Source organism: Lacerta agilis, chromosome 7, assembly GCF_009819535.1.
Source record: "Lacerta agilis isolate rLacAgi1 chromosome 7, rLacAgi1.pri, whole genome shotgun sequence".
Taxonomy (NCBI): Eukaryota; Metazoa; Chordata; class Lepidosauria; order Squamata; family Lacertidae; genus Lacerta; species Lacerta agilis.
This window is the reverse complement of record NC_046318.1, coordinates 5,245,124-5,259,321: the sequence shown is the minus strand read 5'-3', so window position 1 is coordinate 5,259,321 and position 14,198 is coordinate 5,245,124. Positions and strand designations below refer to the sequence as shown.

Sequence of the window (14,198 nt, the reverse complement as noted above, 5' to 3'; positions counted from 1 at the left end):
GCATGTATAAAATGTGCATTTTAGGTGTAACCAAGAGCTTGTAGCACCCAGTGGGATTCTTGGCCATTTCATTTTCTTTTTTTGGACAGACTCTTAGGGTCAAAAAACAAAACCCCAGACAGAGGGGTAGAGAGGAAAGCTCCACCCAGTGTCATTGGTCCTGTGTGTATACGTGTTGTGGGTCTTTGCATTTTAAAAAGAGAAAGAAAAAGAAGGTTGGGTGGTAATTGAGGAGGGGCTATTTTCTGTCCTGCCTTTGCTGCCAGGGCATTGGCTTCTGGCTGTCATCCAGAGGGTGGCATTCTTGGTGCTGAATGGCAATCCTAATCTGCTAGCTGCCGCTGCTTTTCTTCATTTGAAAGACCAGGCTTGTCATTTCCTTCGTTCCGCTTGTGGTTGGATGTGACAGAGGGAAGGAATTGCTGATTCATTGCTTGATCACAGGACGGTTCTTGCCCTCTCTTTAGATCAGCAAGGTGAAGTCGGAGGCACGGCTGGCTCTCCTGCGTCAGGCTGGCCTGGATGTCGACACCTGGCTGGCAAGCAGCATGGGGCAGGTGCTGGACGAAATGGAGCAAGAGCGGCGGCTCAGCGAAGCTCGCAGGTCTGAGAGGGGCTCGACTCCGACGGTAAGAGTCGCCTCTCCCCAAAGATCAGCTCCCAAACCCTTGGAAGGAGCTGCGCCCCACCCCACCCCCATGCCCCGTGCCTGTTGCTGCATCATTCAGACACGTCCTTCTGCTGCATGGGAACAACACATGGAATGGGCTTCTGTGCGGTTGGCGGTACATCTGAAAAGGGCATCATTGAGACACTAGTTTCAGGGAAAGAGAGACTCTTCAGCCCAGGGCTGCAAGGAGCTTTCAAACTCGCCCAAACTGGGACCATTCCCCCTGCTTGACTTTGGGAGAATCTGGGCAAATATTCCCATTCTCCATTCTCTTTGTGATGTGGTGTTTCCTTGGAGTGAAACCCTCTCCCCGCACCCCCCATGACCTGAGGTCTTTGGCCTGGAGCTGCCTTTTCTTTATACTTGATTGGCCTGTCATTTTAGCTTCCCATAGTTGACAGTAATAAATCTTCCATCAGGCAGAAGACTTCGATCTTGCTGAGTTTGATGACTATGACGACAACACAGAACTGTTTGAGGACACGAGACCAAGTTCAAGCATGCTTCGTGCTTATCCTTCATCCTGCAGAGTATTCTTCCCATACCAGGTAATACTTCTTTCCTTCTCCCAAATATGCATTGCTGCTTGAAGCATGCCCTTCACAATAATTTATCATTACAAAGCTCAAAAACCACCTCTAGGTGGCTTTTCAGGGGCTTCAGCAAGGGCACTGCCAAAACTTTGGGGTACCTTAAGCAAGAGACCCTTCAGCTGAGCTTCTTAACAGCAAGTGATGTAAACGATAACAAACAAAGGGAGTGGAGCTGGGAAAATGGGATAGATGTTTGCTAAATGTCTTCACTTCCACACATACCTGGATTCTGACAGTGATTCCTCGTGTCTTACTCTGTACCTGGAAATCTCAAACAGTGGCACGTTTGAGACATAACAAACCACAGCTTCATGATGGCGGAATGAGCAGCAATAAGCCTGTTGTTTTCATGCATGGGGAGGAGCCTTCCGGTTTGCCACAAACCATAAGCAGATGATAAACCATAAGGCTCCAACGAGCTAAAAGGCTCCAACGAGCTGTAAGAATTGCAGAAAGGGTAATTGGTGTTAGCTTGCCTTCAATAGAGACAATTTATGCTACCCGAGTTAGGAAGAGAGCAGAGAGAATTGTAGCAGATCCTTTACATCCCGGTCATCATCTGCTTGATTTACTTCCATCTGGACGTCGCTACAGGACTTCATATACAAAATCGGCCAGGCACAAGAATAGTTTTTCCCCTTGTGCCATTAAATTGTTAAATTCATAGTTGTATAGCTGAAGGGGAGGTAAAATATGGGTGGGGTTTCTTTGCTTATTTGTATTGTGAGAGGAACAGTGTCTGTATGTTTACATTGCAATGTAGCCGAAACAAATTCCAAGTATGTTGGAAAATGTACTTGGCCAATAATAAATTATTCCTATTCCTATTCCTATTCTAATCTCCTTTCCTCACCTATGAAAGGAAGAAAAGAACCTTATTCCTCTGAGGCTCATGGCTACTCCTTCTCATGGTGAGAAACCATGGCTGGTCACTGGTGCCTGAGTGAGTCAAGCTGCATCTCAAGGGGGCCTGTTATGGGTCTCTAGGCCCTGCTGTTTGTTCAGCCCAGCTGACCTTTCACACCAGCCATCCGCACAGAACTCTGTTGTGACGCTTGGAAGGCAGGCGGCTGCCGCTGCTGCGGACTTTGTTGTGACTCTACGTGTCTTCTTGCCTGCCAGGCCTGCCAATCGGACGAGCTCTCCATTGCACAGGGCGAGGAGCTGGAGGTCATTGAAGACGGCGATGTGGAGGAATGGGTCAAGGTTCGTATAAGGAAACTGGGTCAGGTTCCTCTCTGCTATGGGACTTGGAAAAAACCTTCCATGGAAATCTGCCTCCGGGGTGCTAAGCAAGACTATGAATGGGTGCTGAGCAACTCTGTGAGGCATGCTGGAGATGCTTGGGCACATGGAACCACTGGGCGTCCCATCTCTGACAGTAATGCCAGTGCCAAGATAGATGCTGAGCACTTTGGACCTAAGAGAGCGGAACCCAGATTGTAGCCTTGGGGGCAGGCTGGCTTCTTGCAATCCTTCCCACGTGTCCCCCAGCCACACAGGGTAGGAACGCACCAGGGCAAGCTTGTTCAAATATGTTTCTCAGTGTCACTTCTCCTACCTGACTTCAGGCGCGTAACAGTGCAGGACAGGTCGGGTACGTCCCTGAGAAGTACCTCTTCTTTATGGATTCAGTAAGCAGGGGACACCCAGCCCCAGATGGGAATGCCCAGGAAGAGTCCTCTGATGTGGCCTTGGAGAGGGAGCTGACCAACATCATGAGCATGGGCCTGATGCTGGAGCCCGGAGGTGCGTCTTGCTGGGGTAGTGGGGGTGCTGTGGGGGGCTGTGAGCTATTGGCAGAGGGTGCAAGTGCATGGCAGTGTGAAGATACGGGCCTGGCATAGCTATTCTGCCCTGCCCGTCAGATCTCCTGCGATAAAAATCCAAGGGAGCCTCTGCCCAACCTGGCTAGTGGAAGAGGCGGGCTGCCTGCACTTGAAAGGGTTCCGTTTATATACGCTTTTTATCCTCTCCTTCCCCCGACAGAGTAAATGGCTGCTGATCCCACCTGTTTTGTAAGACCAGCTGTGTCCTCTCTCTGTTTGCAGCTTCCCTGGTGCGAGCCCTTTACGACTACGAAGGGCAGAGCTCCGAGGAACTCAGTTTCCCCGAGGGAGCCATCATCCGAGTGCTGCCCCGGGAGGAGGGAGCGGTAGATGACGGCTTCTGGAAAGGAGACTTCAATGGGAGAATTGGAGTCTTCCCCTCATTGGTTGTGCAAGAAATAACTGGCGCACAAGAGGGAGCTGAGCAGGTGAGTCCCTGGGTTGGCCCAGGAAGGGCAGATCAGCTGGTCTGCCTCCTTATGGAAACAGTGTTTGGACTGTTGCAGTTGACAGAGCCCAGGAGTCTTGGCAATAGTTACTGGGACCCACAGGTATGGACACCTCAGCATGTGCCCCTCCTGCCTCCGGGGAGCCTGCCAAGGCACCCTAGAAGCTTGGGGCTGAGGAGGTAGTTGAGCAGTCCTGCTGTGCTTCCGAGGTGCTCAGAGGGGAAGCAGTCTGTTTTATGATATAAGGATAATCATACCAATGCCTTGCTAATTTGGAGTCCACAATTTCTTTCTGGGTTTGGCAGCCGGGTATAAAGTTATTATCACCACCCCTGCCCATTCCCCAGCTAGAGAGGGGGGGGGCATCTTGTTTTTGGTGTCATGCTGAGCATTAGATGCCTCCAGAAAACAGCACGAGCCCTTGGAGCATGTGCAGAAGTGCTCTTTTCTTCATTTTTCTTTTTTTTAATATAATTTTTATTATTTTTACACTATACTACTACAATATAAAATTAAATCAAACATTTTCATACATTTTCCATTTTGGCTTGCAAAGCCATGACTTCCCTCAATCCCTCCACATGGCTTTTGGAATTATATCTTGACATTATACTTCTTTAATCAACCATTGCTTACATTATCATAAGATTCCTTCTTATTTTTACTACCATACTTACAATAATATATCTACACAATAACTACAAAACTTCTTGAAGTCCTATTAGCGTGTTCAATTGTAAATTGTCTTTTAAATAGTTCGTAAACTTTAACCAGTCTTTGATGAATTTCTGGTCCCGCTGTTCCCGGATTCTTCCCGTCATTTTGTCCAGTTCTGCATATTCCGTCAATTTTACTGTCCATTCTTCTTTCGTCGGTAATTCTTCTTGTTTCCATTTTTGTGCTAGAAGAATTCTAGCTGCAGTCACTGCATATTGGAAAAGTCTAATGTCCTTCTTTTCAATGTCTGTACCTACAATACCTAATAAGAAAGCTTCAGGCTTCTTAACAAAGTTATATTTCAACATTTTTCTTAGCTCATGATATATCATATCCCAATACATTCTCACCTTCTTACACTCCCACCACATATGATAAAAGGTACCGACACTTTCTTTACATTTCCAACACTTATTATCCGAGCTCTTTTCTTCATTTTTCATGGCTGAGCCCTGCTGAACCTGGTTCCCACTCCAGCACAGGGTTGTGGGGGGACACTTGGCCCACATCCATTTTCCCACTTGGTGTCTTAAGAGGTTTGCTTCGCTTGCTTTGAGTCTGACGGCAGCTTGGCTTTCTTGTTTCAGGAACTGCTTTCACCATCTCCTCCAGCCTTCTCCCCTCCAGTCCTTGACCACGCATCTCCTCCAGACATTCTGCTGGCAGGTGAGTTACTTGAGAAACCAGCATCTGGAGTCTTTCCCCCACCCCACAAAAAAAATATATGGTGGTTTCTGGAGTAGTCAAGTTGTGTTAGAGAGAAGTGAAGATACGTACAGATCTCTAGTACTGTATGCTGTTTTAGATTACTGAAACTGACGCCTTGAACAGACCTCTAGTAAGGAGAGTGAAAACATGTTTGTGTTTCTGGTGAAGTGGGAGGGAGAGAGAGAGACCAAGAGACCAAGTTAAGGGCCAGGATGTCAGCAGTCCTTCGCTGCTGTGCACCACACGAGTGTAGTCATTAATGTTTTTATGTGTTCCCAGGTGGCTGGCAAGGAAAAATGCAAGATTCCCCTGACCTGAACGCACCACGCATTCGCCCAGTAAGTTGTTGCCTATATGCCGTGATGGGATGGCCTCAGTCTCCCTGTCCTTTATCCCCACCACTCACAAAAAAGTTCATTCACATAGGAGCATCCTAGAATGCAAGTAGGTTATGATCTAATCTTTGACACAATTTGACTAATTATTATGAGCATATCTATCTCTCAGGTAGAGAAAAAGGGCAGAATGTTCCATTTTGGCCGAAAAGGGAGTGCTCAGTCCTTCTAGATCTTACACACGAGTGGGGCTTTGTAGTCAGCCTTGCCTGTTAGGTTTGTGTTCTACTAGAACCTTAATAAGAATTTATATTGGAGAAACTGAAGGTTTCAACCCACATTACAGGAGGTTACCAGAGTTTGTCAGTCTTTTGTTGGGAGGGAAGAAAAGTAGAGTGGGAAGATAAAACTTGAGATGATGATAATTTTTGTATCCCACCCATCTGATTGGGTTGCTCCAACCACTCTGGGCAGCTTCCAACTGAATATACAAAAACACAACATCACACATTAAAACAGGGCTGCCTTCAGATGTCTACAGAATTATCTATTTGACATCGGATGGGAGAGAATTCCACAGGGCAGGTGCAACTACCAAGAAGGCCCTCTGCCTGGTTCCCTGTAACTGCACTTCTGGCAGTTAGGAAACTGCCAGAAGGCCCTTGGAGGAGGATTTCAGTGTCCGGACTAAATGATGGGGGAGGTATACAAGGAAGCCATCTGGGGCTTTAAAGGTCAACACCAATACTTTGAGTTGTGCTTGGAAACATACTGGGAGCCAATGTAGATCTTTTAGGACCAGTGTTTATGGTCACGACGGCCATTCCCAATCATCAGTCTGCCAGCCACATTCTGGATTAGTTGTAGTTTCCAAGTCGCCTTCAAATGTAGCCCCACAAAGAGCACATTGCATTAGTCCAAGCGGGAGATAACCAGAGCATGTATCCCTCTGGTGAGACACTGCACAGATAGATAGGGTCTCAGCGGGCATACCAGATGGAGCTGGTAGACAACTGCCCAGGACACAGAATTAACCTGTACCTCCATGGACAGCTGTGAGTCCAAAATGACCCCAAGGCTGCACACCTGGTCCTTTAGGGGTACAGTTACCCTATTCAGGACCAGGGGCTCCCCCACACCGGCCTGCCCCCTGTTTGCCAGAAACAGTACTTCTGTCTTGTCGGGATTCAGCCTCAAATCCATTGACCACCACCCATCCTCCAACCGTCTCCAGACACTCACACAGGACATTCACTGCCTTCACTGGTTCCGATTTAAGCAGTAGGTCGAACAGGGTATCATCCACATACTGGTGGACACCCAGCCCAAACCCCAACGTGATCTCTCCCAACGGTTTCATATAGATGTTTAAAAATACATGGGACATAAAGTGTAACATAAATGTCAGCAATACTCCAGACTCCTTCTGGTGGATTTTGAGAAAAACACTAATAGGGTCCTAAGCTTGCCCCTTTGTGGGCATAAGACGCAGTGCAGGAACTTTGGATCCTTCAAAAATGCTGCCTTCCCCCACCCTTTCTTTTTAGGTTCGGCCTCCCCCACCTCCGCCATCGAAGGCTCCAGAAGATGACTCGCTGCCCAGCCACGATTAAGTCCACATCTGTCAGGGACTTGGCTTCCCAAGAAGGCTTGAGCGCTTTGGGGGCTGGTGGGGCCACAAGCAAATCCGTTTCTGCCTGGAGTTCTTGGGTGCCTGTAGCTGCTTTTGAGCCTGTGCTCACATCTTCCAGTGCCAGCCAGCTAGCAGTGGGACGGAGGTGCTGAGAGGAGCATTGCTGCTGCTGCTACTGCTGTTGTTGCTGCGATGAGCTTCTCTACCTCAGCACATGGGTACATGCTCAGATGGATGGACTGCACCAGAATGGACATGCCAGTGAATGTTGAATACAATTGTTTTGTCTTTCTCTCTGCACTGGGGTCGAGCCCCGCAGCATAGGACCTAGAAATGGCAAGTTCTGTTGGCCTTTGACATTCCTTGGACTGCTACTCGAGACAATGCCAAGCATTTCCTTTTTTTCCTGTTCTGTGGTTTGAGATGGGAGCAGGTCTCTCCCTTTGCTTTAAATGCTGCTAGCTAGCATCTGTCTGCACCTTGTCCGTCAGAACTATTGACAACGGCAGGGTCTGCTGCTCTTCTTGTAGCCAGCAGTACTTTTGCTGTCCCTTGCTGAGTGAGCTGGCGTCTGTGCTGCGTCCTTGAGAGGCAATAGGTGGGCAGGTATTGACTGAATAAACAGACACCATTCTGCACGTCTTCAGCATCTTTAATAGGGTTAGCTTTTGTTTACACTGTACTTAAACATGGAAAGATGTAGGGAGAAGGCAGAGGTGGCCTTCGGTCATGGCTTAACTAGAACACAGAAGACTAGAAATCACAGGGTCGGGGGGAGTGTTTAGTTGGCTCATCTCCCAAGCCAGCTTGTGGTCTCCTAGCGAGGAGGAAAGCCTATCCGGAGCCACAAGAGTCTCCAGGATCTGTGCTGAGCAAAGCAGCCCCCCACCCCACCCCATGCATGTCCCCACACATACCACATTGAGCCCCACAGCAAAGGGGCTCAGAGTTAGGCGCTATTTGGTTGCTTCAAAGAGGATGATGTGGTTAGTAGACACTAGAGCAGGATCTTTGCAAGGATATATCACTTAGGGGAGTGCCTGTCTGTAAATATTGCAGTCTGAGGCAGAATCCACACTTCCTCTTGTGTAACTGCTGCTCCTGAGTTGTAATTCTAGCTCATCTGATTGTCTTGTGTGAACGCTGGAAACCAGGGAGGTTACCCTGGGTCCAGCTACCTGCCTAAATGCAGCCCCCAGGGCCACTGTATTCCCTGGTCAGGATGGGAGTGGACACTCAGACTTTAAGCCGGCTAAGCTGAGTCACAGCTATGAGCAGAGCAGGCAATACCAAGGGCCTTCTCCCCTTAGTTCAAAACTCACTCCACCCACATTGGCCGAGTTCTCTTCCTGCTGTAAGCAGTAGCTGTACTTTATTTTTTAAACACTAATAGTTCACTCAGACCTGACTGGCATGCAGGAAAATGTGCTATTGCTGAAATGGCAGCGCCTGGAGCGGGATGTGAGAAGGATCCTGAGATACAAATCTGGGATTCTTCAAAGCACCGCAAGTTGAGACCCGGCATGGAGAAGAATGGGATTCTTACCAGCTCAGGCATACCGGTGGATCCCGCCATCCCACCCCACAAGTTGCACACAGGGGCCTTAGCAAAGCTTTCAACAGAATGAGGTTTCAGCAAGGTGGATAATGCCACAACACGGTCCCGTTCCTGCGCTCTTCCGCTGCTGCTGCTGCGTGAGTAGCTGTTGCAATGGGGATGAGGCTCTTGCCAAGTGTCATAGTTCTACTAGTGGAAGTGGCACATCCTTGCCAAGCGCGGTGTCTCTCTTCTGGCCCAGGCCTGACTCGTTCTGGCCGCCTAGTTCTTGCAAACCTGGCGTTGGCTCTGTGTGCCTCTCTCTGCTTTGCAACCCTGAACGTGGAGCAGGCAGGATCTGAAAGAAAACGTTGAAGGAAGGAGCGTGAACAGAAACGTCTACCAAAGGCAAAGGATAGTGGTAATTGCCCTCCATCTGGAAGCAGCCAGAGTTCCACTGCAACTTTTCACAAGGGGTTAAAAGGGGCATGAGCTAGTTGCCAGTGATGGAGGTGCCCCCCCCCGTGGGTGGCAGGAAGGGTCACATGCTCCTCCATCCTCCTACTCTGTCTCCTGAGCTACTAGGCTTGCTGTGGCTCGTGCTGGAGCTGCCCTTACTTGCTTTTATTACCGATGCTGTTCAGCACACACTTGGGCTATGTCCCAGCCAGGGGTGCAAGAAGGGGAGTGTGGGAGGTGCGGGTGTCATCCTTGAGGGGGGTTGACAAAATGGCACACCACGGGGGTCAGCACTTTACGCGGGGCCTGGCCTGCAGCACGCCCGAGCCACGCGTCTCCCCTGGGAGTAACACGGTGGCTCGGGCCCCTGCGCGGCCCGAGACAGCAGCGTGGGGCTTTTGTGGGCAGGTTGCCATGCCGCCGCCCCTGGGTGGATTGCCGCGGCACCCCCGTGCGCAGATCGCCACAGCGCCCCCATGGACAGCTCACCCCGCCCTCGCTCCGGATGCCGGAGCAGCTAGCTACACCCCTGTTCCCAGTGCTGCTCACTAGTCTTTAGGATGGGATTCTCAATAGGAGGGGCTTCGGGGGGGGGGGTAATGAGCAATACTGCCCAGCAGAACTCCTGATCTGTATCTCTGCCACCCCTGACTATGCTCTGGCAAGCGGAAAGGAGTCGACTCTTCACACCTCACTACCCCCTGGTTACTACTGCAGAGAGAAGCCATGCAGTTGGACTGCCAAAAGTCGACTCCCAGCCCCATCATCTTCTGCAGTGCTGTATTGCCTGCGTCTCTTCCTAGCCCTTTCTCCTAGGAGTCCATCGCCAGCAATTGAACCATGGGCCTTGTCTGGACTGTACCTGCACAGGTGCTACAGTCGGGTCATTTAGGAGTAGCTTGTATGGCTTGGGGTTATCCCACTCACAGCGGAGGTTGCGGAGTGGGGGTGGGGTGGGGAGGAGAGGTCACAGGTCAAGACTAGAGAGATCCCATCCAAGATCTTCTGGCTCAGCGAGTGGAGAATTGCTCTGTAGCGTACGAGTTGTGGTATCACTTCCTGCTCCTGCCCTCACTGTCTAGGAATATTCTTTCCAGTCAAATGCTAAAAGAAAGTCCTCAGGAGGGGGACCTGACCATTTCCCTCCTATTTTATGTGGCAGTGCTAATCCTGCTCCTTCACCTTCCCCAATCCTACTGGCCGGTTCAGTCTTGGCTCCTGTGACCTAGCTTTGTTGTCGCTTCCATTGCTGCTGGTCCAAGTAGATATTTTCTCTCTCACTCCATTACAATAAGGCTGTACACACACACACACAGTCATTGTTCCCACAGGGAGACTTGAACCCTTCTCTGGTTGGGGCGGGCAACATTGGTCTCACTTTTCTCACACAGGGTAAAAAAATTGGCTACACGTTAGGACCATGATCCCTTTCCTTGCCCTACTGTGTCCTCCTGTCATCCCCCCACCCCCAAGAAAGGTTAACACCCTCTTGTCTCTTGGTATGAACCGATTAACACTTTCGGTTTGAAATTTCTGTTGCTACCGAGACCCCACACCCCTGCTTTCCAGCAGCTGGATTTCCATCTCCATGCGGTAGGACTGAACTGCCTCTCTCCTTTTTCTCTCATACTAAGCAGCTCAGAGTCTTTGTTTACTGTGAGATGGCTGTTATAATAATTCATCTTTTTCCGTGTGAGCCCCTTCCATTGCAATCAATCAATAAAACACACACACACACCTGGAAGTGTTACATTCCAAGAAGCCTTATCCCTGCGTGGGATGTGAACCCTTCTTTGGGGCAAATGAGGAGCCGTATAACTTCTCTAGGCCTGCACATACCTCACAGGGCTGTGGATCTGACTGATAGTTTAAACTAAAAATTCACTACTTCTAGGTATGTGTGGAACTGACCATAAACGTGGTAAAAGGGCTGTTCTGCTGCTGTCCACACTGGGGCTGCCAGGGGATCACCTAAGGAGAGCCCTGGATCTTGTGGGTACAGCAGGCATATGTACTTATGGGCCCGATCTGATGAGCTATGGCCCTAGATCTGCTGGAGGAACCACTGTGAACGCTTTATGGCGGGATGCCTGCCGAACGGGTCAGTGGCTATCACCACAGTGTCCTCAATACCATTCCTCGCTGAGTGAGGAGATAGGTGCTTAAAGGGTGAGGAGGTGAATGATGGTGGAAGTTGAGGTCTCCTACGTCCTGCGTAGGTGGAAACCCTAATCTACCGTATTTTTCGCTCCATAAGACACACTTTTTCCCTCCTAAAAAGTAAGGGGAAATATCTGTGTGTCTTATGGAGCGAATGGTGGTCCCTGGAGCTGAATTGCCCAGGGGCCAAAAGAGGATCATGCTTTTTATTTTACAAAGAGAAAGGGGGGTGTTGAAAGGAACCCGCTCAGCAGCTGATCAGCAAGAGATCGGGAGAGAGATAAGAGTCCCCGGCTCCCTTTCAGCCCCGCCCTCCTTTGTTGAATGTGCTGCAGAGGGAGGTTGTTTGTTTCCCCAGCGACATGTGACTGGCTGATTAGATTATCTGTCTGGAAACTGTAGAAAAGGCTGCAGAAATGTGAGTTGAACCCCATAAAAACAGAGCTTTTCCTCTTTGCTTTTCCCCCTTTGCAAAAGGAGCTTTGCTTTTCCCCCTTTGCAAAAAAGCTGCAAAACTTTTAGCTGATCCTCAAAAAACTGGGTTTTTCCCTTTGCACAAAAAGCTGCAAAACTTTTAGCTGATCCTCAAAAAAACGGCTTTTAGAGGAGGAAAACCAGAAAAATGTTTTTTTCTTGTTTCCTCCTCTAAAAACGAGGTGCGCCCTATGGAGCGAAAAATACGGTAATACTTCACGTGTCTCCAGAAAGAGTCTGGGCCTGGTGCAGGGATAGCTATCTTCCCCTGGGGAGCAGCAATAGACTGACAGGCTGTGAAGCTTCCACCTCAGAGCAACGTGGCTCAGAGAAGCCCAGAGAGCAGCAGTCCCCGTCTGGTTTCCGTATGCCAAATAATCCCGTCATCTCTTGCCAATCCAGTAAAAGCAGAGCTAATCCCGACCTGCACATTACAAACTTTGTCTGGCAGTCTGGTCTCCCCCCTGCATAACGTTGGGAGCTGCTTTGTGGTGGCAATCAAACCCTCAGTCCCAGCTGTTGACAAGCAGAGTGTGGAACTTACGTCACATAGATACTCCTGGATCCTGCACCACCAGCTTCTGCTCCTGGGAGAAAAGAGGCAAGAAACAAGCAGGGAAAGGGTCACACCAGAAGCTTGTGTTACTAGAAACCCCAGAAACCCCACAGCATGGCACCTAAGGAGTGGGGCAAGAGTGGCAAAGAGGCTTCTAGGGGTCCTGGAAGAAGAACACCTTGGGGTCCGCATACTGGCTAGGATTTGGCCAGATGGCCTATGCCAACAATAGCAGGGGGTGGGAACTGGGTAGGCCGTATGAGTGGTTGAGAGAGATGCCAGTGCCCAGAATGGTGGGCATAGGTGCCAACTCCCTGGGGCCCTGGGTGCCTGAGCACCCACAAAATTCCCCATGAAGGGTCCAGGCACCCACAAATTTTGGTGCCAGGGCCATGCATGCTGCATGGCACCCACGGCCCCGGGCACCCACACTTGCAGGGCCAAGCTGGCACTCCTGGTGGTGGGCACTGGTGCCAGGAGTTGCTTAGGAATCATGGCTCTTTCTAAGCATGTGAAAAACCCCAAAGAGATTTACAGGTAGGAGCTAATTGGCACTCACTGAAGCCTTAAGAGGTAGATATGGGATTAGAGAGCTTCAGCAATGATTCTCTAAAAAGGCCAGTCGGGGAGGGAGGTGGAATCCAGTCTAAGGACCATTTTACGTGTGACAATTTTAATGGGCACTGCAGGCTCATGATGTGCAATTGCTAAAAGGTTTGTCTTCTTTTTAAAAAATTAATGTATACCAGCAAAGCACATCTTAAAATAATATGAGTTTACGGGCCTGTTCTACCATTAGGTAGGCTGAGGTGGCACATCTCAAATAGCAGATATGGGGCATTATTAAAACGTAGCAGCCTGCCAGGGAGGTTATATTTATATTTTGCTGCTTCAGGTGCTAAAATAACTGGGGCTGTCTCTAAGTGGTATGCAATTCAAAATGATGGTTTTAGCTGGTACAGCAGGTAGCATCCTGTTTATATAAAACTCTCTGCTCCATCTCCTCCTCCTAAATTCTTTCTGTCAAACCAAGAAAATATTGGATATGTAATAATGCCAGTATAAATGGGCAAAACAAAATAAAAAATAAATAAAATCCTTCCAGTAGCACCTTAGAGACCAACTAAGTTTGTTCTTGGTATGAGCTTTTGTGTGCATGCACACTTCTGAAAGCTCATACCAAGAACAAACTTAGTTGGTCTCTAAGGTGTTACTGGAATGAATTTTTTATTTTATTTTGTTTTGACTATGGCAGACCAACATGGCTACCTACCTGTAACTGGAACCAAGAAATATGAAACCCAGTTGAAGCAATAATAATATACCAGATATTTGAGTGTCCTATTTGAAACAGTATGCAATTTTTTCATTTCTGCCACTTCAGAGATAGATTGGTTTCTACTTCTTTTGACTTCGTAACCCTCCATGTATATTCTGAGTATAAATGTTACTGCTTCTAAGCTGATTTCAGCTTGTACAGTATGTTGTTTTCATAAATATATTTGCATTCCGTCATTTAACCACAACGAGGCAGCTATCCTAGAAGTTATGAAAACAATACTTGAGAATTTGTATCGCTTTTACCCAAGCATTCTGTAAACGTTGCCTCTGCTGCCTCTCTGGCCTCCATTTCACGTCTGAAGCAAAAACACTTCATTTCATCAGCATTTGCTTGCTTTTGGCAGTAAGCAACAGTTCAAAGATTTATTGCCTTTCCTCCTTGCTATTGTATCGCCATCATTACCTGAACTCATTACAGTCCTGTACCTTCCTAGTTTTATCCTTTTAATTTTTTTAAAATGTTTTGATGTTCGTGGAACTAAATTTCTTAGTGCTGTAACATTTGGAAGATTAATCATAGAATCATAGAATCATCGAGTTGGAAGAGACCACAAGGGCCATCCAGTCCAACCCCCTGCCAAGCAGGAAACACCATCAAAGCATTCCTGACAGATGGCTGTCAAGCCTCCGCTTAAAGACCTCCAAAGAAGGAGACTCCACCACACTCCTTGGCAGCAAATTCCACTGCCGAACAGCTCTCACTGTCAGGAAGTTCTTCCTAATGTTTAGGTGGAATC

The 14,198-nt window shown here is 48.6% G+C and overlaps 2 protein-coding genes across 8 annotated transcripts in view; one reads left to right on the top strand and one right to left on the bottom strand.

Moving 5' to 3' along the window:
* FCHSD1 (FCH and double SH3 domains 1) overlaps positions 1-7,574 on the top strand; it is a 26,864-nt gene extending 19,290 nt beyond the window's left edge. For all 3 annotated transcript variants that reach the window (XM_033154244.1, XM_033154243.1, XM_033154245.1), the window contains 8 exons: positions 468-629; positions 1,090-1,218; positions 2,386-2,469; positions 2,835-3,012; positions 3,315-3,520; positions 4,846-4,924; positions 5,246-5,304; positions 6,849-7,574. In XM_033154244.1, coding sequence (XP_033010135.1) covers positions 468-629; positions 1,090-1,218; positions 2,386-2,469; positions 2,835-3,012; positions 3,315-3,520; positions 4,846-4,924; positions 5,246-5,304; positions 6,849-6,914 — 963 coding nt within the window. In that variant the 3' untranslated portion in view covers positions 6,915-7,574. The remainder of the gene's footprint in view (positions 1-467; positions 630-1,089; positions 1,219-2,385; positions 2,470-2,834; positions 3,013-3,314; positions 3,521-4,845; positions 4,925-5,245; positions 5,305-6,848) is intronic.
* Positions 7,569-14,198, bottom strand: part of RELL2 (RELT like 2) — a 22,257-nt gene continuing 15,627 nt past the window's right edge. For all 5 annotated transcript variants that reach the window (XM_033154247.1, XM_033154246.1, XM_033154248.1 and 2 more), the window contains exons 7-8: positions 12,109-12,151; positions 7,569-8,829 (exon numbers count right to left, since the gene is read on the bottom strand). In XM_033154247.1, the coding sequence (XP_033010138.1) occupies positions 12,110-12,151 (42 nt within the window). In that variant the 3' untranslated portion in view covers positions 7,569-8,829; position 12,109. The remainder of the gene's footprint in view (positions 8,830-12,108; positions 12,152-14,198) is intronic.